Below are 26047 nucleotides of genomic sequence, written 5' to 3' on the forward strand. Positions count from 1 at the left end.
ATATTCTCAAATAGAACATTTATTTTTTTTCATATCTAAAATCTAAAATTTTCACTTACTTTTAATAGTGAATTATGAAGCGTACACATACGTGCTTAATTGTATTTGAGGGTATGGCAAAGTTAATTGATTCATTAGAATATTATCATTGATTCAAAACTTGGAGGTCAAAATATCAAATAAATTGCTTCTACAATAAATTGCTTCTACTTTTTAATTATCTTTAATTAGCTAAGGATACATCATTTCTTTAAAAGTAAATATTTTAAAAAGAACTTTTTCTTTTAGTATTATGAACTTTTGTTAATCAATGTTGTTTATTTCAAATAGGGGAGGTTCTAGAGCAAGTTGGTCTCACCTCTTTTTTGTAAGCAACCATTTTTTTATGGCTATAAAAAGAAATATGTATTGTAAACACGAGGAGGGAGTTACTATATGAATTTAGCATCAACTAGGATTCAAACAAAAGACACTATGAAACTCTCACCAATAGCTTTGTATTGTTCCAACAAAGGCACATGATCCAAACACACAACACATCACTGAAACTTGATTATTCATACTTACTTTCCTTTCTTCAATATGGCCTAAAACCCCTATGTGTGGTTTGTCGACATAAAAGGAACAAAGGAGTATGCACTATCATATTCTTTAAAAAAAAAGATAATGTAAGGTTTTTCATTCAATAAAACCATCTTTTATCTACCATTTGTCCAGGTGTCTTGCAACTCATCTATTTCTCTCACAGTTGTGCATGTGGGACGTCTCTCTCTCTCTCTCTCTCTCTCTCTCTCTCTCTCTCTCTCTCTCTCTCTCTCTCTCTCTCTCGGGGGGGGGGGGGGGGGTCTTGGCTTTTGCTTTAGACATGTTCTCACACAAGGGAAATTTATACATTAATTACCAAAGAGAAAACAAAGAATTTGTGAGAGTGCATAAAAAGTGGATATAGGCAGTTGGTGCCATGTCATAATGTCACTAGTTGAAGTGGGACTACCAAAAGAGTCACTGCTCAAAATCAAATTGGTTTTGGCAATTGCAGTTGTTGGCTTGTGAACAAAATGTTTTGGCAAATGTAGTTGGCTTGTGAACAAGCTGTTTGGCAAATGCACGGGAACACCAAGAGATGGCTCTTCTATTAGGGTATAACTTCAGGTTAACATTAACCTGAGTTACATGTTTATAAGTTAAATTTGGGAATGCGATTAAATAAGAGACAATGATAAGTATTGGGATAATAGCCAAAGTTGAGAAATCCCTCCTCAAAGATTTTTTTTTTTTGGGTATTGTAGGGTATATAAATTACAATGCCATCACCATCCATGTTGGGAAGTGGGTGAATTCAAATCTAGTACCTCTCCAGATCAGTCTTGGGTCATTTTCATTAATGAATTGTTCTTCCTTGTGGTCGGACAAGGGGCTGTGTTGGCTCAAACAAACGGTGCTACTTTACGAATCACGACCAATGCTCACATAACCCAGTTTGTAGACCAATGCTCACATAACCCAGTTTGTAGTGAAATTTTTGGGACTGAAATTCCAAAATCCCGGTTAGAACTCAATATTGTTTTTAATTTAAAGTGATGAAATTTACATGTTTTAGTTATAAATCCAAGAATTAGTATGGTTTTGAGAGATTTTCAGGCCAAAAATCCAGGTTAGGTTTTAGCATTGCCTTTGATTTTAAGGGTTGAAAAAACACTTTTTGGAGGCACTGATCAAACAAAGCGTGACTCGTCTGCATTGCTTTCGCTGGGGTTTTTCAAAATGATGAGACTCCAAGAGGCCAAACTTCTCTTGGTTTTCCACCGACCCCTTTTGTTTTTCGACATGTGCGGAAAAGACCACCATCAGCTTGCCTTCTGCTCACCTTGCAGCCTTTCTTCTCAAATTGGGTTGTTTGATCTCTCATCAATTTTGCTTTTCTTCATTTGGCCTGTCCCTGATTCTGTTTATTAAGGCTGCCACGGTGCATAATCCAGCCTTCATTCATCTCCCAGTTTTGCCCTAATCTTGGGTTTTTTTCTCAATCTTTACATTAATTACCCCTTACCTTCCAAATCTCCCTTCTAATCACCCTTGTGTGTACTCCTAATTATCCCTGTACTTCCCAAATCTCAGCCCCAATATACTGTTTTTCGAATCTCTGCCTTTTTTCAATTCACTGCTCTAGACACCTCTCAAAATTTTGCCTTAAATACCCTTCTGTTCCCTGGGGTTGTTTTCTGCTCATATCAAAACAAAAACATATTCCATGGATAGCCAAGCTATGGCAGTCCTCTCTTCCAAGCCAATGGGATTCACTAGTAGATGGCACAGGCCATCGTCATCGTGGTTGACATCATCAACATCGACATTATTCTATGTTGCAGTCCCCATGAGATACTCAGATCCATGTGCTTCTCTGTTCTCTCAGAACTCCAACAAGGTAATGTTCTCGCATCCAAATGTCCCATTTTATCATCATGATTCATCATGCTTATGGTCATCATCAGCAGCATGGTGACCATTATGGTTATCATTTCTATCATCATCATGGTTATCATTGTCATCACAATATCATCATCATCACCATGCCATGTTGCATTACCATTCGCATCATCGTTATCATCATTGTCATGGTTATCATCATCATGATACCTAAGTCCATTTGCTTCTTCATTCTTTCAGAACTCCAACAAGTCCATGATGAAGGTAAGTGGCGATGATCAGAGTGGAAGGATGATGCTGGCCAGTTCCAATGAAATCTATGCAGCCCCTCTGGAGGCCACCTCCTCACCAGGCTCTTCCTTCATGATGCGCCCGCTTGCAGAAATCCTTCGGGATCTCAACAAGAGGGTCCCTGATCAGGTGCTCAAGGACAGATCAGGAAGTGGAGATCATCACAAATACATCCCTTGGTATGTGTCATCTCCATTGAATACCCCATAAAACCTTCATCGACTCTCACTTATTGAATTGAACTTTCCAGTGGGAACTTTTCAATGGAACCTTAATGAGCCCTAATTAAGCAGTACTTGCAAAAAACCTGCCATTTGCATGCACAATGGGCCCAGATAATTTGTAGATTTGCCTTTTAATTCTGTGTCAATTAAGAAAAATTAGGGGCCACAATCACAATATTATGAACCTTAGTATCAGTTTTTCTCACATTATTCCCGTCAAAATTTTGAAAGAATCTTTTATGAACGTTCCCCAATCTCATAAAAAACAATCATTTGGATACACCATTGACCTGTATAGTCCTAGCTTTTGTCAGCTTTGGGCCCATCACGCTTTTTCTTGGGGCTGAAATGTTATTTTTCATTCTTATTAAAAGTTCCATCAAAAAATTGTGAGAAACTGTTTGAGGCGTTGCTTTTGGATCTTGAGGTACACCCAATCTCCTTCCTTCAAGGCGTTATCCCAATGATGCTTGTCAGCTTCTTGGGCGTATTTCGTTTGTGCCTTCTGCATTTCTTCCTGGACCTGCTGCAACATCTAGTCCATGTCTTGGACCCCTCGATTTGCACCGTAGTGTCTAGTGGAAGTCTCAAGAGATTTGGTCATTGGATGATTGACGACCAGACAACCATAAACAACCTCAAAGGGATTCTTCTTCGTTAATGCTTGAACTGTGTCATTGATGGCATGCTCCTACAATGGTAAGAACTCCTAAAGAGTCTTGATGCTCTTGATAGTAACATTAAAGCATGGTGATCATTCTTTTGTTCATGATTTCTTTTTGACCATCAGTCTAGGGATGGGATGTGAAACTGAACTGTAACTTCATCCCTAGACCATAGAACTTACCCTTCCCAAATGCTCTTGTGAAGTTTGGATCCCTGATCTAGAGCTTCTCGAACAGGCCTGCTCAACTTGGATCTGACAAAATACCTGATCCTCTATGGCCCGTGTACTTTTACTGGAATTGGTCACAAAGCAATGGCCTCAATCATCTTTGGATCCATAAAGGTTCTATCGTGGCAGCTCCACTCAGCCTTAACCTGCCATCCTATGCCCAGATCCGGCGGCCCTCAGCGGTTCTGCCCTGCCAATCAGCCCGACCTTGCCTCTGCACTCCATCCTTCATCGTCCTCTCGGTAGCTCTATTTCTCCATCACCATCATCAGCTGGGTCATCACTTGTTTGAGGTATTGGTTTCTTGTTTTGGGGCTTTCTCTGAGAGAGATCTTTTTGGATTAGGCATCCATAGGCACTCCAGTTGTTGTGCACATATCTTGGAGCTTTGTTTTGCTCACTCAAGTATACATCCTGTTTTTGGTATACTTTGGCGATTGCGTCCTACACTGAGTCCAATCCGATGCAAAGTTCCCATTCAAGGGAGGACTGTCTTGTTTCTTGCACATAAATCTACTTTGGGAAATCATTTATTGTGAGAATTGAAAGAGTGCACAGAGCGGAAGCAAAGTGGCACTAGAATGTGTTGAACAGAGAGTGCAAGAGAGAGAGAGAGAGATGGAGAAAACTATGCTGAATATACTGAAGCAAAACAGTCCCAAGCAAGAGACACTACAAGTCTCATAAGTGAGGGAGCAAAATATGTACAAGACTGAATAAGAGATTAGAGGCCAGCACCCACTATTTATAGTAGGGGGAAGCTGCCCGACTGGAGCTGCAAAATAGGCTGACTGGAGCTACTGGACAAGGCCGACTGGAAAATGCCAGAAAGGTTGGGAAAAATCCCAGAAAAATACTAGAAAAAGGGGTGGCCAGCCCACAAGCAAGGGCCATCAAAAGGGACCAAATGGGCACCATAAAAGAGCAGAATCTGGGGATGAATGTGCTAACACCCCCTCTCAGCACCAGATGCTGAATAAACTCCGAGAATCCGAAGATGAGGAGCCAAGGAAGCCTGAGAAACCGGCTTGGTGAACAAATCTGCAGCATTCTCTGTGGAAGGACAATACTCCAAACGCAAATCTCCAGCAAGAACCCGTTCAGGAACATAGTGATACTGAATCTCAATGTGTTTTGTACGAGCATGAAACACAGGGTTCTTGGTGATGGCGATGCAACTCTGATTGTTACACCAAAGAAGAGTAGATCCGGTAGGAGGACAGCCGAGCTCCTCCAATAATCTCCGCAACCATATCGCCTCACATGCATTATAACAAACTGCACGGTACTCCGCCTCAGTAGAGGAAAGCGCCACAGTAGGCTACTTTTTACTACTCCAAGAAATGGCTCTAGACCCAAGTGAAAAAACACAACCAGTGGTCGAACGCCGTGTATCTGGATCTCCAGCCCAGTCTGAGTCAAACCATCCAACAAGAGTGCGTCCTTGGCTATAAAAGATGCCAAAATCCAGAGTGCCACGCAAGTACCGAAGAACTCTGAGAGCACACCGCCAATGCTGCTGACCGGGTTTGGATGAGAAGGAACTCAATAAATTGACTGCGAAGCATGTGTCCAATCGGGAGTAGGTCAATCACACCAAACAACCGACAAGAACCCGATACTGTCCTTGATCAGTCCCTGGAGAAGCATCAAGTGAAGAAAGCTTCTCACCAATATCCATAGGAGAAGATATTGGTTTGCACCCAGTCATCTAAAATTTGTCGAGAATCTCTTGAGTATACTTCTGCCGAGAGAAGAAAATGCCCTTCGAGGTCTGCCAAATCTCAAAGCCAAGAAAATAATGCAAGTGGCCAAGATCCATCATCTCAAATGCACTGGCACAGAAGAAGAATCACCCAGAGTGATCTTTTTGATCTGGCAGTCCTCGAACCAATCTCGATGGGGTGTCATATGAGCAGTAGCACCGCTATCAACAATCCAAGATCGTGACTGAGAAGTCACAAGAGCAAGTATACGCCGAGTACCTGCTAAGAGAAGAATGCCATCATCCTTCTTGGGTTGAGACACTGCCGTTGAGGAAGAGTTCTTTGCTGCTTCATTACGCTTCTTCTTGTGACATTGGGGTGACTTGTGACCCTTCTTGCCAGAATAATGACATTCAATGTTCTTATTCTTTGAAGATTTGTTGTCTTTATCCTTGTCGGAATCCCTGGAGTTCTTGTCAGAACCCCCTTTTCCTTTCTTTTGTTGATTCTTCCCTTTATCTCGTGCTGCCAAAGCTCCATCAGGGCCACCAGAGGTGCCAGTCCGCTCCTCAAAGCGAGACTCAATCTGCATAAGGGAGGGGAGAACTTCCTCCCAAGTAACTGGAACAGGACGAGGAGAAGAAACAAGAGACTGAAAGTATGCATCAAACCTCTCTGGAAGTTTGGAGAGCAGCCGAATAGCCATGTCCTCTGTGGAGATGTCCTTGCCACAATGTAACACGCGGAAGCTTTGGGGAGTCTTCTTTCAGCCCTAAACACTCTTGGAAAACTTCTGATGCAAAAACGCACCATCTGATGCAAAAACGCAGGTAGAGAGAGAGTAGAGAGAGAGAGTGAGAAGTGCTGGAATTTCAGTATATACTATGGTACAAAAAGGTACATATCTTGCAGCCCTTGGCTGCCTTCATAAAAAGGTGGTTAACCCTAAAATCTGTCCCCTATGGGACCTCTAAGGATCCAAACCCCTAGTGGGATTGAATGATTAATTCTATGAGCACGTGGTGCCTTTTATAGGATTCTTGGACAAGGTAGGAGCTGGCCGACTGCTGGTCGGCCAGTTCTGAATACATTAACTCAGCCGACTTGGTTATCTTGCCTTGTCATCATGCGCCTTCAGCCACCTTGCTTCCTGGTACAGCCGACAACTCCTGTACTCAGCCGACTGCCCCCTGGTCTTTCTCCAAGTCCAACCTGTCCACTTCTATATCTTGTGCTCCACACTCTGACTCTATCTGGTTCATACTATTTATCTGTTTGCCCCCTCTGGATCTAGCCCTGAGATTGTCCATGGCATCTATGATGCACATGACATCCCCCTCTGCTAAACTTGATGACGGGAATCCAACCTGCTCTTGGATGACTGTCATCATCCCAATCCTGTCCTGAAGTCCCTCTGTCATCATCCATCCCTGGCAAACCTTTTTCTCTGAAAACCCTGGCAAACCTCTTTCTCTGAAAACTCGGCCTGTTCTCCAAACCACTCTGTTCTCTGATGAAGATCCATGCATCTGGTTCCTCTAGTCCACCATCCGTTCCTGCCCAGACTCTGAACACCGTCTTGGTCTTCTTTCCTGGAACTGAGTCTGGCACTCTCACATCACCCTTGGAGGATCAACCTCCCTTGGGACCGTTACTTGAGAACCTATCTGGCTCACGGAACTGCCATCCCCAACTGGCACTGTGGAACACCACCAACAAACCTCCTGGGAGTTCTTCCCGCTTCTGTGCTCCTCGCCTTGGGCTTCGAATCCGTGTACTTTCCTGTACCTTGGACCTGTACACCATCATCTGGGACTGATTCAGCGTTTAGCTTTGCTGAGCCTGATGCTCTAATACCAATGTAACACGCGGAAGCTTTGGGGAGTCTTCTTTCAGCCCTAAACACTCTTGGAAAACTTCTGATGCAAAAACGCAGGTAGAGAGAGAGTAGAGAGAGAGAGTGAGAAGTGCTGGAATTTCAGTATATACTATGGTACAAAAAGGTACATATCTTGCAGCCCTTGGCTGCCTTCATAAAAAGGTGGTTAACCCTAAAATCTGTCCCCTATGGGACCTCTAAGGATCCAAACCCCTAGTGGGATTGAATGATTAATTCTATGAGCACGTGGTGCCTTTTATAGGATTCTTGGACAAGGTAGGAGCTGGCCGACTGCTGGTCGGCCAGTTCTGAATACATTAACTCAGCCGACTTGGTTATCTTGCCTTGTCATCATGCGCCTTCAGCCACCTTGCTTCCTGGTACAGCCGACAACTCCTGTACTCAGCCGACTGCCCCCTGGTCTTTCTCCAAGTCCAACCTGTCCACTTCTATATCTTGTGCTCCACACTCTGACTCTATCTGGTTCATACTATTTATCTGTTTGCCCCCTCTGGATCTAGCCCTGAGATTGTCCATGGCATCTATGATGCACATGACACACAAACAGCAGCTCATCCCGGAGATCTTTCATCTTAGAGATGAAAGCAGATAAAGATGGAAAGGCAGAAATTGATAAGTTCATAAGTTGCTTTTCCAACGCCAAAATCCGACCCGGAGACTTAATCTCATAGAGATTTGCAAAAGCCTTCCAAACTTCATGTGCAGCATCTGCTGTATGCACATGAGAGAGAACACAATCCTGACAGTTCAACATTAGAAAGGAGAAAACGCGTCGATCATTCGACTGCCAAATATCAAGCTGTGCCTGAGTCGCACCACCGGAAGCAAGGGTGGGAGGGGTGGCATTGGCCGGTGTAACAAGCCAATCCCAAAGATCCACGCCACGCAAGGCCGATTTCACCTTCACCTTCCATAGGGTGTAGTTGGAACCATCCAACTTGGCAGACTCAGCAAACATATGAAGAGAAGTCGGTGCAGCCATCACAAAAGCTTGGGCTCAATCTCAAAAAATGCACAAACTCTGAAGAAGAAGTGTCCTCCACAGGTACCAAGAGTGCCACCAAAGCCTGCAACACCACAGATCCCCTCTGCAAAGGAGCAATCCCACTGGAGAGGAAAATGCAGCACAGAAGGCTGCTGTCCTGAAGAAAACAAGCCACCTATGTCCCAAACTCCACGTGGAAAAGAAAACGCTGGTCAACAAGTACCTGATGGCTGAGTTGATGAAGCCAATCTGTAGGCGAAAAGACCAGCAGGTGCTGTCCAGAAAACGCAGCAGCAAAGGGCTGCAAATCTGAGAGAAAACACAGAGGAGAGGGTGCTGAAAACAGTGCTGAATCTGGGGCAGCAAAGAGGTTGTTAAACCGGGAGCGATGATACCATGAAAGAGTGCACAGAGCGGAAGCAGAGTGGCACTAGAATGTGCTGAACAGAGAGTGCAAGAGAGAGAGAGATATGGAGAAAACTATGCTGAATATACTGAAGCAAAACAGTCCCAAGCAAGAGACACTACAAGTCTCATAAGTGAGGGAGCAAAATGTCACCATTTGGTCCATCTCCATTTCTGGAGCCACTTCTATGGGACTATCACTCCATAGAGTGGCTAGATTTGTGCCATGTTCACATGGGGCCAGGCCAATGTCCCATATGAAAGGGCCAATTTTATGGTGGCACATGGACGAGAGCCAGATCACTTTTTGTTGATGTACAGCACATTGTTGCGTAGTACTTCGAAGACTATCTGTAAATGCTCTTTGTGATCGACCATAGATCGGCTAAAAACCAGAATATCATCAAGATAAACGATCACGAACTTATCCAAGTATGGCCCAAAAATTTCATTCATCAGGGTCATGAAAGTGGCCGGGGCATTGGTTAACCCAAAAGGTATGACCAAGAATTCATAATGGCCATATTTTGTCCGAAAGGCTGTCTTGTATTCATCACCATTACGAATACGAATTTGATGATAGCCGGACTTTAAATCAATCTTGGAAAACACCTTAGCACCAAGCAGTTGGTCGAACAATTCATCGATGCGAGGTAAAGGAAATTTGTTCTTGATTGTCAGCTTGTTGAGAGCTCGGTAATCAATGCAAAGCCGCATTGATCCATCCTTCTTCTTGACCAGTAAAACCGGGGCTCCGAAAGGACTTTTGCTGGGACGGATGTGACCTTTGTCCAGCAACTCCTGTAATTGCTTTTGTATCTCCTGAGATTCAGAGTAAGAAACACGGTATGGAGCTCGGGTTGGAGGAGGTTGACCTGGGATAAGATCAATCGGGTGATCCACAGGACGACGAGGAGGCAATGTCGTCGGAAGATCATTCGGAAACAAATCCTGAAAAGGCCTGAAGAAGGGTTGCTCCAAGTAAGCAGTAGTTGATGACGAGGCTTGAGATTGCTCACTGGTTTCTGCTTCAATCTCCCGTAACATGACCAAGGATGTTGCACTGTCACGTTTGCGAACGAGACGTTTGACTTGCAGGGCAGAAACAATGGTGATGGGTTTGGCACTGAAAAGGCCATGAAGTTCCAGCTCTCGACCATTATGATATAATTGGATTGAATGGGAACGAAAGCTAATCACCGGATCATATCGATACAGCCAAGATTGTCCCAATATCATGTCATAATGTGACAACGGCATCACTGAAAAATTAAGGTGATCCTGGTAATCTTGAATCTGGAACTGGAGTTGTTGCACCTTTTGGTTACAATTAAGGAAGGAACCATCAGCAAGCTCCACTTGAAAAGCATCCACAAAATGTCGGGTCTGTAGGCGAAGCTTATGAACCAAAGAAGTGCCCACAAAATTAGTGGAACAGCCACTGTCCACCAGCACATTGATGGGATGGTCGCCAATAAAGCCAAGAAGACTAAGGACCTGTTTGGATAGATTCACCGGAGCAGGGTTGGTACTTTGGCCATTAAGCATCAGGGTACTGACAAACTCTGAAACGCGAACAGAACAAGCCATCTGTTTGTTCTTGTCTTTCACAGGAGGCGGGTCATGATCAGCATGGTGACAACCGTCCACCTGAGAATTGCGCCGAGTGTTGGAGGGTTTAGGACGCTGAGGGCATTCATACCACCGGTGATCGCCAGAACAAATTGTGCAGAGGCCTGGGCGACTAGGTTGGGATGAAGGGGCAGTTGATGAAGAGGTTTGCTGTCCTGAAGAGGGTTCTCGCTTGAAATTGCGCCGATCATTGTTGCGACGGTCCTGTCGAGACCGATCTCGGTTTCTGCTGCTGCCAGAGGATTCGGTCTGAGAGGATCCTGCATTTGACGCAGAAGTTTGCCCGGAAAATCGCGGCCGGAAGGACTGTTGTCCAGAATATGGTCGCCGAGAGTTGGGTTGTCCAGAATTAGGACGCTGAGGTTGGCTAGTCCCATTGGATCGATTCCGCTGGAAGGAACGGGCGCCGGAGGAAAGGTTCCTGGGAGGACGCCGGTAATCACTGATGCGCTCGACATACGAGATTGCTTCATCCAGGGTGGCAGGATTATACTTATGGACTTCGTCTTGGATTGTGGGTTCAAGCCCGTCAATGAAGCTGTGAAGCTGGTCAGAGGGGTTGAGTGTCTCTATCTCCAGAGCCAATTTTTGGAACTCTGAGATGTACGCGGCCACGGAGCCAGTTTGACTCAGGCGGCGGAGAGAAGACCTGGCATGAAAATTCGCGTTTGCAGGCTCAAAAGCCTTGCGAAGAGCACGCCGGAATTTGTCCCACGTTGGAGTAGACTTGCCATCTGCAATCCTGCGTCGCCACCAGAGGAAGGCGGTATCCTTCAAGAGGGTACTGGCCAATGCTACTTTTTTGTTCTCGGGCAATTCAGTATTCGAGAAGTAAACCTCCATTTTGTAGAGCCAATGATCGATTAACCGCTTATCACGGCGGCCATTGTAGGGCTCGGGTAACTTGATGTCCATCTTCCGTGTTTGTGCTGTGGTCATTAATTTATATAAAAGTTTAAGTTCAGCATTATCTACCTCGGCAGTCGGATCGGGCGGAGGTAAGGGATCGTCCTGCTGGCCCACCGAGGATGATGATGATGACTGTGGAGAATGCGAACGATGCGCTCGCTGGGACTTCCGGGATCCCGGTTGGTGCCGCTGCTGCATGTCTTCCATCTGGGACCTCATTGATGCCATTCCGTCGAAAAATGCCTTTTGTAAGTCCTCCATCTGCTGTTGGAGAGTCGTCATCAGCAAGGCTTCCATCTGAGGATCGGCGGGTGGCACGTTGTCGTGTGACGTCGACATCTGAAGCACTCAGAGAGAGTACTGTGGTGAAGCCGGAAAGGTCCACCCGAAATGGAGAATGGAAGGAACAGCTGCTGGAGAGGCAGTAATAAGGTCCTCGTATGCGAAGTCGGGATCTTCCACTTCGTCGGGATCGTCCTCCGAAGTTACTGCATTGGCTTCCTCCAAAGAACTGGGTACTGGAGATAATGGAGTATAGTCGGGGACGAAGATCTCGCAGTAAAATGTCACAGGAGGGCGCGTGGAGGAGACATTGCGTAAGCCATCCACACTGCACTCGGGCAGAAAGTGTGCCAGCTGCGGGTACCGTGATAAAAAATACTCGAAATGAGTAAGATGCAGGGGCTCGCAGGTGAGGAAAATGGTCCAAATCGCCCAAGTGTCGGGTTCGGTCACATGCGGGCTGCTGACATGAATACGGTACACCTGAGAGGCCGGGGATGCTGGGATTGGAGAGGCTGAAAGACTTGGAATCCACCCAACATCGGCGGGTAGTGGCACTGAATCCGGAGTGAAGGCACGAGGAGGGCTGTGTTCGGGAAGAACAGCCTCTGGGAGCTCGTCGATGTAACTTAGGTAAGAGATGTGCATGTCGGGTTCCTCCGGGAAGTGGTCCATGACGCATGCACGTAGGGGGCGAGAGCACACAAGAGATGTGGTGTGGGCAAAACCAGGAAAACCCACGAACAGCCACGAAGAAGCAGGGCGCCTATTCGCTGGAGAGAAGGAGGCGAGTAAGAACGAGGCGCCATCCTGACAGCCGGGTGGTGGTTTTCGAGTCGCCCAGGTTGGCTGTTCACACCAGCGAATCCCAATCGGCGGCCAGCGCACGCCCAGCCGATTACGCACGTTTGTTTGGTTTTTTTTTTTTTGTGAAATCCACGTGGCAGTACACTTAATAATGTGGTGTATTGTTGTTTTTTTTTTGTTGTGAAAGTTGACGCTTCGAAGGCCGTCGCCGCCGGGTGGAGGTGACGCTTCGAACGTTGGGTCGCCGAGTGGAGTTGACGCTTCGCTGAATCACCGAATGGGTCGCTGCAGTCACTGCATATAGTAGCACACCAAGTAGGAGTGGAGGTGACGCTCAGCCACGCTCAGCATACTAGGGCGCCCGTTGGCAGCAACCAAGGCGAAGAGAGGGGGGGCTCCATAGTCAGCATCGAAAGGGGGAAGTTTCCCATGTTGCGAACGCCACCGGCAGCAGGGAGGGAGAGCATTCCGGAAATACTGCAAGGGATCCCTCTCTGCGATACACACAACACGTGTATATGGGTGTGAGACCTTGTGTACTTGTTTACATTACTACAAGCAAAGATTCACGCCAAGTCCGCCATCGCTCTGCTTCTTCCATACAACACCGAGAGGAGAGGTGGATGAGGGAGTGCCGCGGAGAGGGTGAGGGCTTCACAACCCACGGGTAGGAAAAAAATTTGCTCTGATACCACTGTGAGGATTATGTGGTTAATCCTGCATATTGTGTACTAATTACTACTTAAGTAATTAACTTAGAACAAGAACCTTCAGGAGAACACTTGAGACAAGATTGAATTGACTTGTTGTTATTAAACTGAGTACAATAGGTCTCTTATATAAGAGATGAAGAGACACATTTGAAGAGGCATGTCCTTTGATGAAAGGACATGACCTTAGACGAAAGGGTACAACTTTTAGGCTAAGGGATGTGTCCAGTCGATGTAGAGGCACAACCATTCACTAAGGGATACAACCATTCGTCGAAGAGATGTGGCTATTCGATGAAGAGGTACATCCTTTGACGAAGAGTCGCAACCAGTCGAGGGTAGGGGTTCCCTTTTGCTGGTAACTCTTTGCATCTGCAACAGTAATCAACAATGAAGAGAGAATCTGATGTATAAACACGTCACAATCGTGACAGTGCCACCCGTGTGCGACCAGTGCTGCGTCACATGGACGGGAACCAGTTTCGTGTCACCCGTGTGTGAATTGCTTCGTGCTGTATGGACGGGAGCCTGTTGGTGCCACCCGTGTATGGCCAGGATGGTGTCTTACCTATGGGACTGTCACTCCATAGGAAGACCAGGACATATTTATTTATATTTGTCGCGCCAGTTTTGTGCTCGACAGGAACCTCTTGTACAAGTTTCATGAAAGGGAGATTTCGTCCATTATTTGTGCACATGCATTTATGCCTGCATGCATAAATTTGTTTTTGCATGACTTGTTTGCGTGTGTCTGCCTGCTATGTTGTGCCAATACACTGGACGGGGACGCTCCCAGTGTACCGTGGAATGCTGTTTGCTGACTTGGTGGTGTGGCATGTGAACAGGTGGTAAGTATTTTCATTTTGGCCTTTTTTAAAAGGTAAAATCCATAAACTATGGTTAACTTTAATACTTACTAATGTGTTCGCACACATTTTAAAAAGGGGTTGGACATTTTCTAGTGTGGGTGCCCATAGTATTGAATGGGTATTAAGGTTTTATAACCTTTAAAAATAAAGGCTTTTGCATGGACTCTTTTTGGAAATTCCCCACGTGTGAGGTTGGTGGATTTTCTCTTTGCATCGCCTCTTTCTCCATCGCCTCTTTACAGCTGCTCTACCCATCTCCTTGCTGCTGGCTGTACCCGCCTATTGAGCTGCTGTACCTGTATGTGCTATACTTGCCTTACAGCCCTGCAGTACCCGTCACACAGCCCTGTTGTACCCGCCTGTAGTACTTGATGTGCTTGCTGCCCACGCCTGTACCTACTTGTGTACCTGTTGTACCTGTTGGCTGTCCATGTGTACGTGACCAGTACCTGCTGGCTGCCCACGTGTACCTGTTGGTTGCCCATATGTACCCGTTGTACTTGCCTGTTGAATTCATTGTACCAGTTGTACAAACAGTATCTGTTGTACCTGCACACATGTGAAGTTCTTGATGTGCTGGATTGTACCTGCTACAAATTGTACCGGTTGTATCTGGATTGTACTCACCGTACGAGGTGCTTCCATATTTTCTCATTTGTATAAATCTGAAATTTGCAAATTTAAATTCAAAGAATGCTTTAAGTTGTGTAGTGCAGGAGCAAAGCATGTATATACTGGCCATGCTCAAGAATGTTCTTCCTGGTGTGGTCAGTATTATCCCTTTGTGGTGTTGTTAACCGCGCTCTCAGAGCTTCTGAGAGCCAGTGAAGGTTAGACTCATACCAAGCCACGTTCCTTCCGCAGTGTACCCTTGGCCTGCGTTAGTACGGGCGTGTCTGTTGGTGCACGGTCCCGGAAGACCAGTGAAAGGCAGGTGTCCACCCAGTGAAGGTGGGAATGAGCCTGTGATTTGGGGCTACTCCGACCAACACCTCTTCATCGACTTGAACCAGTTTTATTTGGTTGTTTTCACTCCCTCGTGGAGAAATCTGGCCAGTCAGGCCCGTGACACTTAGACAAATATAAATACTCCAAGAAATACAAAAAAGTATTGAGGGGGGGGCCGGTCCTTTCCGGCCCCAGTGCTGGTGTCATTTGTATTTGCAGCATTTTCAGTATTTGTGTTGCTGATGTTGTTTCCATTGTTTAATAACAGTTAAATTAAGTGTTCTAAATATGTGTATATTGTCTTCTGATCTGTAGGCCTCCTGTAGGGAGCGGTCACATTGGTATCAGAGCCCGGTCGTCTCTCTTTCTCAAGAGGAGACACAGAGTTTTGAGATCGGAAGGAAGCACGAACACTTAATTCAATGGACAGCCAAGACAACCCATTGGAAGTGCCGAATTCGAGGGGCCAATCAAGTGCTTCACGGGATTCCGATGCATTGCATGGAAGGCATAAGCCTCTTGAGAGAGTCTATGACAGTGCATACATGGGACAGCCATCACGTGGTAAAGAACCCATGCACGAGGAAAAGCCCAATGCATTGAGGGCTGAGTTGGAGCACATGAAGAAGCAAGCTCACTTCTTGTCCGTCTCAAGAAAACTATTAAAGTTGATATGCTGAAGCTTTTTCTTGCTAACATTTTCAAGCATCATGGTATGCCTAAGTCCATTGTTGGGGATAGAGATTTCAGGACTACGAGCCTCTTCTGGAGGGCTTTATTTAATAACATGGGCACTAAACTTGAGTTTTCATAAGCTTATCATCCCCAAACGGATGGCCAAAGTGAAGCTGCAAATTCAGCCGTGTTGAATTTGTTGAAGTGTTATGTGGCAGGTCAAAAGATTGCATGGGAGAAGTATCTTCCACTTGTAGAGTTTGCCTACAACAACACAATTCATACCTCCACGGGAAAGGCCCCGTTTGAGATTATTTATGGCAGAGTGGTCTTGCCACCCATGATCCCATCCTTCGTACAAAGGATGAGATTTTTGCAGCTAATGAGTATGTGCGTGACTTGGATGTAGCCTTTGCTCAGGTGCGAACAGCCATTGCAAGGTCACAAGATAAGCATAAAAGAGCTGTTGACAAGCATAGAAGAGACATGCAAGTCAAGGAAGGTGATTGGGTATTGCTGAAATTTGAGAAAGCTAGGCTTCGGAAGAGGCCAGGACGAGAGGAATCATATCCAAAGCTTTCTACTCGATGTTATGGACCCTTCCAAGTGATTGACACTCAGAATCTTGTTCACATTTATACGATTCCAATACACGCGTCCGCCTCCCATTACAGCCACAAGTCAAGATACTACATCGAAGAGTGTCAGAAGAGACTTTCAAAGCTGAACGCTGGTGAAGACTATGCAAACTTTGCTATTTATATCTCCAGAAGTAGCATCCAGATGAAAAAGCAAACATAGTCCATGATGAGTAGGCTTTCTAGCTGTCACGACCCTATGTTTTTCTCCGGACAAGAGGCAGGTGTGCACGGGGACATGGTGGACAGTGTGAATGGCATCAGGTTGGAGTCAAAAAGGGAGCCCATATGTGGATAACCCCAAGTGTGAAGGGGGGCAAAGAGATTTTAGCTTAAAAGGTTTTAAAAACCTTTAAAATCAGGTTTAAAGCCCTTCATTAAAGAAAAACGTGGCCCTTATGCTATTTTGGGGCCACGTGTGCTTTTTGGGAAAAAGGGGGGGCTGGCAGGCAGAAAGGGGCGCCTATTCTCTTGATGAGGCGCATGTGCTTTTTGGGTGGCTGCGTAGAAGTGGACTGCATGCTGGCTGCGCACAGGAGAATACATGCAGGTCTGTACGGACAGCTGTACGGACAGGACAGAAACAGGCGCTGTGGAACAGTTCTGCTGCAGTCGGCGCTGGACAGTTCTGGTTGTGCAGGTACAAGCGTGTACAGGCTGCGCAGGTCAGGCTGCTGCAGGTGCGGATTCAGGCGGTGCAGGTACAGTCCACGTGGCAGGTCAGGCTGCTGTCTGTAGGTACAAGCGGCGCAGTCAGGTACAGCTGCAGGTACAGTCCACGTGGCAGCTGTACGACTGCAGGTTCAGGTGTACTCTTCTCCTGAGCGGGAAGGGGCTGGTTTCTTTGGACACAAAGGTGAACAAGGGCTGGTTTTCCTTGAACATAGACATCTCATCGATGGCGTTCATCTGATGGAACTTTCAGCTTCTCTTTGCTTTGGATTCAGGACTGTTTTGGGACAGTTTTATGGGCTGTTTTTGTTTGGTTGCAAATTCAGCTATGTGCTTGGGTTTTTGGCTGCAAGTACAGGTCAATTGGTTATGTTTCTTGGCATGGGAGTGATGCAAGCTCGCATGGCTGCGTGCTCATAGAGCAGATTGTTTTCTCTTGCTAGAAAGGAACAGTGGGACCTACAGTTATGGGCATCTCTATGTTGCCAGATGTTTCATGAGGGAACAGGTAACTAGATGTATGGGAAACAGGACAGAAGTTTCAAAGGGAAACAGGCCTAAGGGTTTCATGTGGAAACAGGTCGTAGGTTTCTCGAGGAAACATGTATTTGGGTTTCTCCAGGAGATAGGTCACATGCAGGCAGAAGGTACAGGACTGGACACATGTTTGGTACAGCCTTGCTATTGATTGGACAGGGGACATGGAATTCCATGACAGAGATGGATAGTACCCTTGGAAGGTAGAGAGGGTTTGTACAGGTGTGTCGACTGTATGGTATGCTGTACTGTGATACTCTTTTGAGAGACAGTTTGGGAGTCTGTGTTGTGATGCAGAAGCACTGGATGTGTCAGGGTATGATGCTGTTCATAGTGTGAGAGGCTATGGATGGTTGTGGCAGCCTTGATCATGGGAGAAAGCTTCTGTATGCAGACTCAATGTGAGAGAGTCTTTTGATATGAACAATGGCTGGACTTGTTTGGGGATGCCGTGTGGATTGGAAGCCATGATGCAGGTTCTTTGCAGGCTTCAGGAGTTCTATTGTGACGGCTGAGTTCCCAGCCTTATATTGTAATCAAAGCTCTTATAATCAATTAAAGAAATACCGCAAGGGGCGCCACTGCGATTTGGGACCAATCGGTGTCCGTGTACTAATTGCAGGAGCACTCTAGCTCCCTTTGTTTGTTTTCCTTTTCTAGGTCCTCAATGGTGTTGAAGTGTTTTATGTGCGAGTGTTTGTTTCACCGCCCGTCAGGCCGGTTTCACTAGCCACAATATCCATGATGAATGTTAAATATTGATATTGATTAATGTGGGAATAAAGAGGTGCTAGGTGGTTGTGTAAACTGGCACCTATTTACTTAGTATTCTAGGTTTAAATAAAGTTGTTCTAGTGTGTGTGAATAACCGCTAGTGTGTAGTTCTTTTGTGTGTGGAAAAAACCTTTTAAGAGAATCTTAGGTAAGCAATGATGTATGTAGGTGACATCTCTTAGGGACACTTGGTATCATAGTTTGACATGTGACATGTGGTGGCAACATGTGTATGCACCTTGTAAAGAGGGGTCTCTTCTAGAAAAGGACCATTATCATAATGATTAAGTGTGTCTAATCTTTGAGTTATCTCATGTCCCCTCTTGCTAGTCACTCTTGTTTAACCTTGTGATTAAACCTAATACCAACCTTGTCCTTGCGTTTGGCAATTCTCAGTGAACCGTCATTAATAAGCTTTTTGCATTGTAAAGAAGTTGTCCAAAGCAATAAAGCAAGTACTACTCCTTGCGGGAGGGGGTCCTTGTCACCGAAGCATCAAAATATAGATTCCAAAAAGAAAAAAGGCTTTTGGGAAAAAAAAATGTCGTGGCATTGACACGTGGCAAGATAGCAATGCAAGGTCACCTTATAGGCTTGGAATGATGTGACTAGCTTTTGGAAAGCAAAAGATTAAAAGCTTTTTAAATACTAAAAAGAGAAGAGCTTTTATTATTAAAAAGATGCTTTTTGGACTATAAGTGAGTATTAAAGTGCTTTTCTCAAGTGCTTTTAGGCAAGAACTATAAATTCAGCTATTCTCTCATTGTTGAGATATGTAAAATGACGAGAGCTCTCTAGCTCTAAGAATTTATACTCAAGACTCCTCCAAGGAGTTTTATCTAATATAACTCGGAGGGGGGGGTCGGCCCAAGGCTATTTCGACCCCTAGTGTGGTGTCTTCTCTCTCTACTCTCTCTTTTTTGTTTATTTTCAGATTTTCTCAAGGTTTTATGTGAGAAATTGTTGTTGTGCCACAACCCTTATGAAGGCCTGTTTCAGTCCTTAAGTGGGTAGATTGGGAACCAATCTAGTGTCGACTCTTCATATTCTCTCTCTCTACAGCTCTAAAGGATAAAGTGGATTGCTTCATGCTCACTAACATAAAGGTATAAAGAAGGCCTTGTTGTGAGTTGCACGATCAAACCGGTTATATGTGACATTTCAAGACTTACGTGTACAACCCATTGAGATTGATAAGATGTGTGATTATCTCTGTTTACTTTTAGTCATATGCAGATGATTGTATTTTTGCAAAAATAGGAAAACATTTCATTACCTACATTTTATGTAAACAAATCGTTGCAAATTGTTAAATATTAATAGTGATTAATATGGGAATAAACAAGTGCTAGGTGGTTGAGTAAACTAGCATTGAATGTAAGCCTTAAATAAAGTGGTTCCAATGTTTGTGAACAACAACTAGCATGTATAATAAGTCTCTTGTGTGGTAATAGTCTCTTAAAAGGCATATGTGGTGGCATCATATGTAGCATATGCTTTAGAATATGTAACGGGGTCTCTCCTATTAAAGGGACCTATGTCTATAATGAATTCATGCTTTCCACTATGTCTTGTACTTCCTCAATTCCTTTAAGCTTGTACTGATTATCTTGTTGATCATCATCTCTCTCTCTCTTCTCCCCACTAGTTTGTGGTTGCACTCTAGGCACTTGGCAACACAAATACCTATGTTGTATCATTTTAAATATAGCCTTGAGGAAACTTTTGTCATATAAGCTCTTCTGGGAGTATATATAGGAAGGCTTACCTAATTTGCCAACGTTGCGTGAGATTTTCACTAGTCAATCTTAATTAAGTAGAAATTTGCACGAAGTGTGCAAACTGCACACCACAATGGGCCCACACATCTTTGGTCTGACGTGCAAGCTATGTATCGATTTTCTAAATCTTAAATTTTTCTACCTTGTACACTTCTCAGTTGAATCTCTTTAATCTTGGATTTTGAATCACTGTTGTTCAAATATACTAGAAGTTGGCCTTATTGTTCTGTTGGGAAGTCATATCAGACTCAATGTCGTTCATGTCAACATGTTGCAGGTATCATGCTAATCGGATGCTCAGTTTCTATGCTCCAGGTTGGCCTTCATGTAAAGAAAGATTTTGGAGAAAGGATTTAAAATTAATTAGACAACTTTCTTTAGTTTAGACAATTTTGGATCGGAAAGAAAGTGAATGTTTTCTCTTTAGAGGAGTTTCATGTGCTATCGTGGTATGCAGGCTGGTGTGGTGAAGTGCGGGACATCTCATTTTGTGCTGATGGGAACTTTGTGACAGTTATTTATCGAGTTACAATAAGAGGTTCTGATGGAGAGGTACAATGAAAGTTCATATTGTTGATTCTCCTTAGCCCTCCACAGTGGTGAACTAATGGCAAAGAAGCATTGATTTCATTTTTTTCTGCATGTGTGTCCGTTGAACAAGTGTGAATGTGCGCTGCACAGGCATTCCGTGAGGCTGCAAGTACAGTCTTAACTACAGAGACGACAGCTGGTGATCCTGCTCAGAAGGCAGAAGCAATGGCCTTTGTACGAGCATGTGCTAGATTTGGACTAGGGCTGTATCTCCATCATGAAGAGGAATAATAAAGATGGCTCAATTTGTGATTTGGCATGAATGATGAAGTGTTATGGTCTGGTACCTGTTAGGCATCTAGGTAATATACCCTTGCATGGGGATTGAACATACAATCCAACCCTGCCTAACATAACGTGTTTGTAGGAAATGATTTGAAGATATCATAGTAGCAATGAAATGCATCTAATACCTGGTTTTTTGAACACGTTTCAAAAAACACACTATTATTTTATGGCCAAATAAACGTCTGAAGTTTGAACTTTCTTTTTATCTATGCTCTTGTCAGTATTTGAAAGCAGGCAATGCATGAATTGTATGATAGAATGTATGTTTTTAATACTGAATTATAGTTGTCAAGCTCACTTAGGCATATACATGGCAATTTTAAAGGCATATCTGTATGAAACTTTTTTGAAACGTCATGAAACGCCTATTTTCTATGGAAGAGAAAGGGAACCTGGATTTGCTTTACACACATGGATGATTTTGCTAAAGAGAGAGGCACATCGTGGAAGGAGTTACTAATAATCGGCTGTGCCATGTTTGCCATTTGCATTGCTAAGGGTGCAGAAAGTCAATGCACATACATTTGCCTTTAGATGCTTGCATATATGGACATGTACAGATGCACTCACCTGCATATGATGCTCACACATGCTCATACCCCTGCACTATAGGGTAATTTAAGTTGAGAATAAAGCTTGATATATGATGTCATGTAAAAGGTATTGCTGATTGAAAGAGAGCTATACATTTAGAACTTTCTAAATTTTCTTTTTGACCCTGAAAAATAGGAGGGACAGGATCTGCCAAGGTGGACGGTGAATTGAGAGGAGTAACTCATTAATTGAGTCTCAGGGGTAACACATGTTTACATTATGAAGAATGTTCAAGGTAGTACAGACTTTAGAACACTGTTTGGCTTAAAGTGTAGCAGATTTTACATGTCAAAGGAGTCTTTGGTGTGTGTGAGAGAGTGTGTGTGTGTGTGTGTGTGTGTGTGTGTGAGAGAGAGAGAGAGAGAGAGAGAGAGAGCAACCCCTCCTAGCTTTAACCAGCATGACTTCAGTACTCAGCCTTGTTAATGGGAACAATGAATGCATTTTGAGAGCATATGAAGATTTACTGAAGGGTGTGTTTTTAAAGTTGAATGCTTTTATGGCTGAGTGGGAAGAGAGACCATAACATTTGACAATTCTACCGAGCCGTGCCAATGCTTTGCACTTGAGAGAGGGACCATTTTATCATTACCCTAACATTGATGCCCTATGCCCATGCCCAAAGAGGTTATTGGGGATGACAATAGAGTGTAGACAGAAATTGCCTGCTAGCTTAACCTTGTATTATACACTTGGTTAGATTTTGACTTAAAAAGTCTCAGGTTATAATTGCATCACTAATCACCTTGGCTATTGGAGAAGGTTCTCAATATTTTTTACAGCCTATAATGTTTCCCCACATAAAAATTGTCTTTACTTGACATAAAACCATTAATCCATTGTGATCATCCTTATTGTACACACTCATGTTGTGTTCTTTGTAGCATTTGTTGAATGCAATGTGCCTCACTAATCATGAGCCTGCATGTCTCTACATCATGCATGATGTAGTCTATCTAGATAATACATGATTAGTGAGTGTGCATATGATTTGTAATCCTAAGCTTTGAGATAAAGGTCCTAGGTCTTTCAAGGCAAATTTTAAGTTAACACCAGCCTTGTAATCAAGCCACAAAAGTAGCTCTACCCACAAAAATGACTAAGGTTGATTTGTGAATCTTGAAGAAATGGAAAGAAAAATTCCATAAGCTTACTTGGGAATGCTAAGTTAGCATACACCTATGGTAAAAGTTTTGAAAAAAAAATATAATTTATCTTGTAAATTTATAATTGTAAACTTACTTAAAATAGTAAAACAAAATATTGTACTAGTCTTATTTTAAGGAGACATTTGTAAAAAAGTGTGACTTAAGGTGATAAATGGTACATGCTAATGACCTAAGTACATATGAATATCTTTTTATAGCATGGTCAAAAAATGATCTAAGAAAAAATTTAAAAATAGATTTTTTAAACACAAAATACCTACATGATGACCATGAAAGACTGTGTTCTAAGAACTTTTTTGGCACTTGATATATATTTTAAAAAAAATATCGTGTTGAAAATATTTCCATGGTAGTAGTTTCTTAAAGAGAAATGATTTTTTGACACAAGTCTCTAAAAGCCACATAAGTAGCTAGTGTTAAGTGTGCTCGAAACTATGCAGACCAGATAGGGTCAAACTAATAATGATGAGGTAGTCTACATAAACTTTTAGAATGAGTTTGTACTTTGGTGATAATTGATAAAATTACTATGGAAACAATAAAATACATGGTGATAAAGAATCATATAGATGAGTGTTCCCGACTTTGTGGAGCCTAAATGATAAGGGCGTTTGGTTTCCTAACAAGAGGTCTTGAGTTCAAACCTTGATGGTAGTATTGTGTTGAGTCATCTTGTAAATGTGTGTGTCTTCATAAGCACATTAGACATAAGCACACACATACACAGTCTGTGTTGAGCATCATAAGCACATTAGACATCATGGATGGTTCGGTTGTTGGCTCTTCCATAAGCCCTTCATCATTACCTTCTATGAGGCAAGTGATATCCTTGGTACCAATTCGGGTTAGTAAGTGTCACCACCATATCTAAGCCCGTCTAATTTATCTATGGGCCTAAAGTTGGTATAAAACCCTCGTCAACTCAAAGACGGGTGTTGTAAAAGCTTCATGTTGATTCCCCAACATCAAGACGACTTGTGAATATTAAAGAAATCAAAATAAAAGTCAAAGAAAGCTGAGAGTTGGAGCCATTATATGATTTTTTTAAAAAAGAGGCAAATTCAACATGTAAGTGCACTTCAAAGCACACACATTTGCAAGATGACTCAACACAATACTGCCATCAAGGTTTGAACCTAGGACATCTTGCTAGGAGACACACACACCTCTTGCTAGGAAACACACACATTTGTAAGATGACTCAACACAATACTTCCATCAGGGTTTGAACCTAAGACCTCTAAAGTGAAAATCTCTTTTGAATAATGCAGCTATCATGCATGGACTATAAGGGTTGAAGGTGTGCCTGTGTATGTGTGTGCTCCTCTAAGTGAATCCTCCTACTTTCTTGGACTCTTATGCCTGGTTTCTTCAACATTGAGAAAAAAAATGAGGGGCCCTTTCATGTCGAGACTTATTGTTTTGAGGGGTTCGCTACTATTAAGAATGGGTTGTTCAAAAGAATTGTAGAGCAACTTCTTGTGCATACATCATTTAAGGGAATCCATGTGATGGGTATGTTGGATATTAATGCTCCACCCTCATATTATATTGTCAAGGCACACACTAGCTCGTGTTTATGCGGTCCCCATTATGAGAAGTAGCCATGGTTGAGTAGCTTCTTTGACATTGTGCCCGACATCCCCTTTTCACATAGGAAGGTGGCCTAAGAGGCCGGATGGTTTAAAGATGGCTTGGATTAGATTTGGCACACTACTAAATAGGCTACATGCTCCACTGGACCATTATCTCACAATGGTCCACACATGGAGTACGTACACTTTACTCTTGGACATCTTGTCCTAATATTACAAGCCTTGAAACGAGCCCAAGGCAAGCCTAGATAGCCCAAGATAAGCATATGGGAGATGCTATCCTGGTGGTAGTGGGCAATGATGTAAAGTGCCTAATAAAAGGTTTATGTACTATTTCAATTATGTGTAAAGAAGGTTGTACAAAGAATCTATACAAAAAATCTTTCAAACATTTTTTAGGTTCTAGATATGAAGAGAAACCTCCTTTTTGTCTCAGTCATCATAGAATATGACTTATGGGTTCACTAGTTCACTTCGACAACAATGGTGTAACCATTTTTTATGGAGATGATAAGTCATGTAAAGGATATTTGAAGGAACAAACTTATATGAGCTTTCTGTGTAGTCTAGATCGACTTGAGTAGTAGCAAACTTTAGCACAAGAGATATAGGCATCTCACTATGTAAACTCTTTAAGAGATGCAGAAAAAAAAAGCTACTTAAGCATTTACCACCAATTTTTAATAATGTGAAGCTTGCATCACAATAGCACTGAAAACCCTTTCCATAAGAGGCCAGGTTTAGGGGGCCAGGTTTAGGGCAAAGGCTCCTCTTTTCTTGTACATGCTGATCTCTATGCAAAGATAAGTACAATTACACTTGGGGGCTCTTTCTATCTTTTCACATTAATAGTAGCTTTTAATGTTCCTTGTACAAGAATTTTCTTAGTTTCACTATGTGCATAGTTAATTTATGTGAAGTGCAATGCTTTAAATGTTCCTTTTGTGGAATTTTCTTAGTTACAATATGTGCAATGCGGGAAAGAGGATTAGATGTAGAAACAATAAGGCTTAATGATAAGAGGTGGCTATGTCAGAAGGAAGACCAGAATGTGAAGAGGAGATAAAAGATTAGTGTGGGCCACTTATGATCTTAGAATGCATGCCCTCGAAAATGTTTAGTTTGGGTAGATCAAAATCTACGGTGTGGGTTTTTGAACTTTTCGGTTAGATACCTTTGGACTTTTCAGGTGTGTACTTGCAATAAATCTCAATTGTACATGCTCTAGACACTTAGTTGGGAGAAAAATACACAGTAAAAAGAGGGGGTTGATAAAATTATTGCACAAACATGTTTGTCCATAATGATGGTCCCAAGCTTCTATGTGGAAGAGTGTCCATGGTTGCTAGAATATGAATCTAGTTCTCGGAGTGGGGTGGTCAACTCTAGGAGGGGTTGATATTTTGGGTCCTCATCTTTACCATCCAACATCTTGTTCCAATGTCTACAGATATTAATCAAGGTGGTGTGAGCTTCTATATTGCATGCTTTGTAGATGTCAATTAAAGTGGTCCGAATAATTATTTAGACTCATTGGTAAGAATGCCTTAACCCATGGGATGAGCCTTCCATGTCTTCGAGTTTATTTTCAAGGACTGGAATTTTCATATATAAATGTGATTGGTTCCCAATCTAGCCTTGCATCTCTCATGTAAGGCCTTCAAGGATCCCTTCTTCTTTGAGGTGCACCGGTCGACTATCCAGTGAAATGAAAACAAGAAGTGTTGGATTCATTGATCAAAA

At 43.3% G+C, this 26047-nt stretch overlaps 1 protein-coding gene across 1 annotated transcript; it reads left to right on the plus strand.

Annotated features, from left to right (window-relative positions):
* The first annotated feature begins 1750 nt into the window (after positions 1–1750).
* LOC147608401 (DNA repair RAD52-like protein 2, chloroplastic) lies at positions 1751–21139 on the plus strand. Its single transcript, XM_086789114.1, has 5 exons — positions 1751–2425; positions 2668–2897; positions 20345–20382; positions 20525–20619; positions 20749–21139. The coding sequence occupies exons 1-5, from the start codon at positions 2252–2254 to the stop codon at positions 20887–20889; spliced, it is 678 nt and encodes a 225-aa protein (XP_086645240.1). The 5' UTR covers positions 1751–2251; the 3' UTR covers positions 20890–21139.
* The last annotated feature ends 4908 nt before the right edge of the window (positions 21140–26047 follow it).

The sequence above is a fragment of the Cibotium barometz genome, chromosome 53, assembly GCF_041138505.1.
Source record: "Cibotium barometz isolate CiBa-2024 chromosome 53, ASM4113850v1, whole genome shotgun sequence".
Classification (NCBI taxonomy): Eukaryota; Viridiplantae; Streptophyta; class Polypodiopsida; order Cyatheales; family Cibotiaceae; genus Cibotium; species Cibotium barometz.

What these genes read in the sequence shown, in the direction of transcription:
- LOC147608401 (XM_086789114.1), top strand. Translation starts at nt 2,252, where the DNA reads ATGGATAGCCAAGCTATGGCAGTCCTCTCTTCCAAGCCAATGGGATTC. An exon ending in TCTCTCAGAACTCCAACAAG is followed by an intron (nt 2,426 to 2,667) that starts GTAATGTTCTCG and finishes TCATTCTTTCAG; the next exon opens with AACTCCAACAAGTCCATGAT. An exon ending in TAAGAGGTTCTGATGGAGAG is followed by an intron (nt 20,620 to 20,748) that starts GTACAATGAAAG and finishes TGCGCTGCACAG; the next exon opens with GCATTCCGTGAGGCTGCAAG.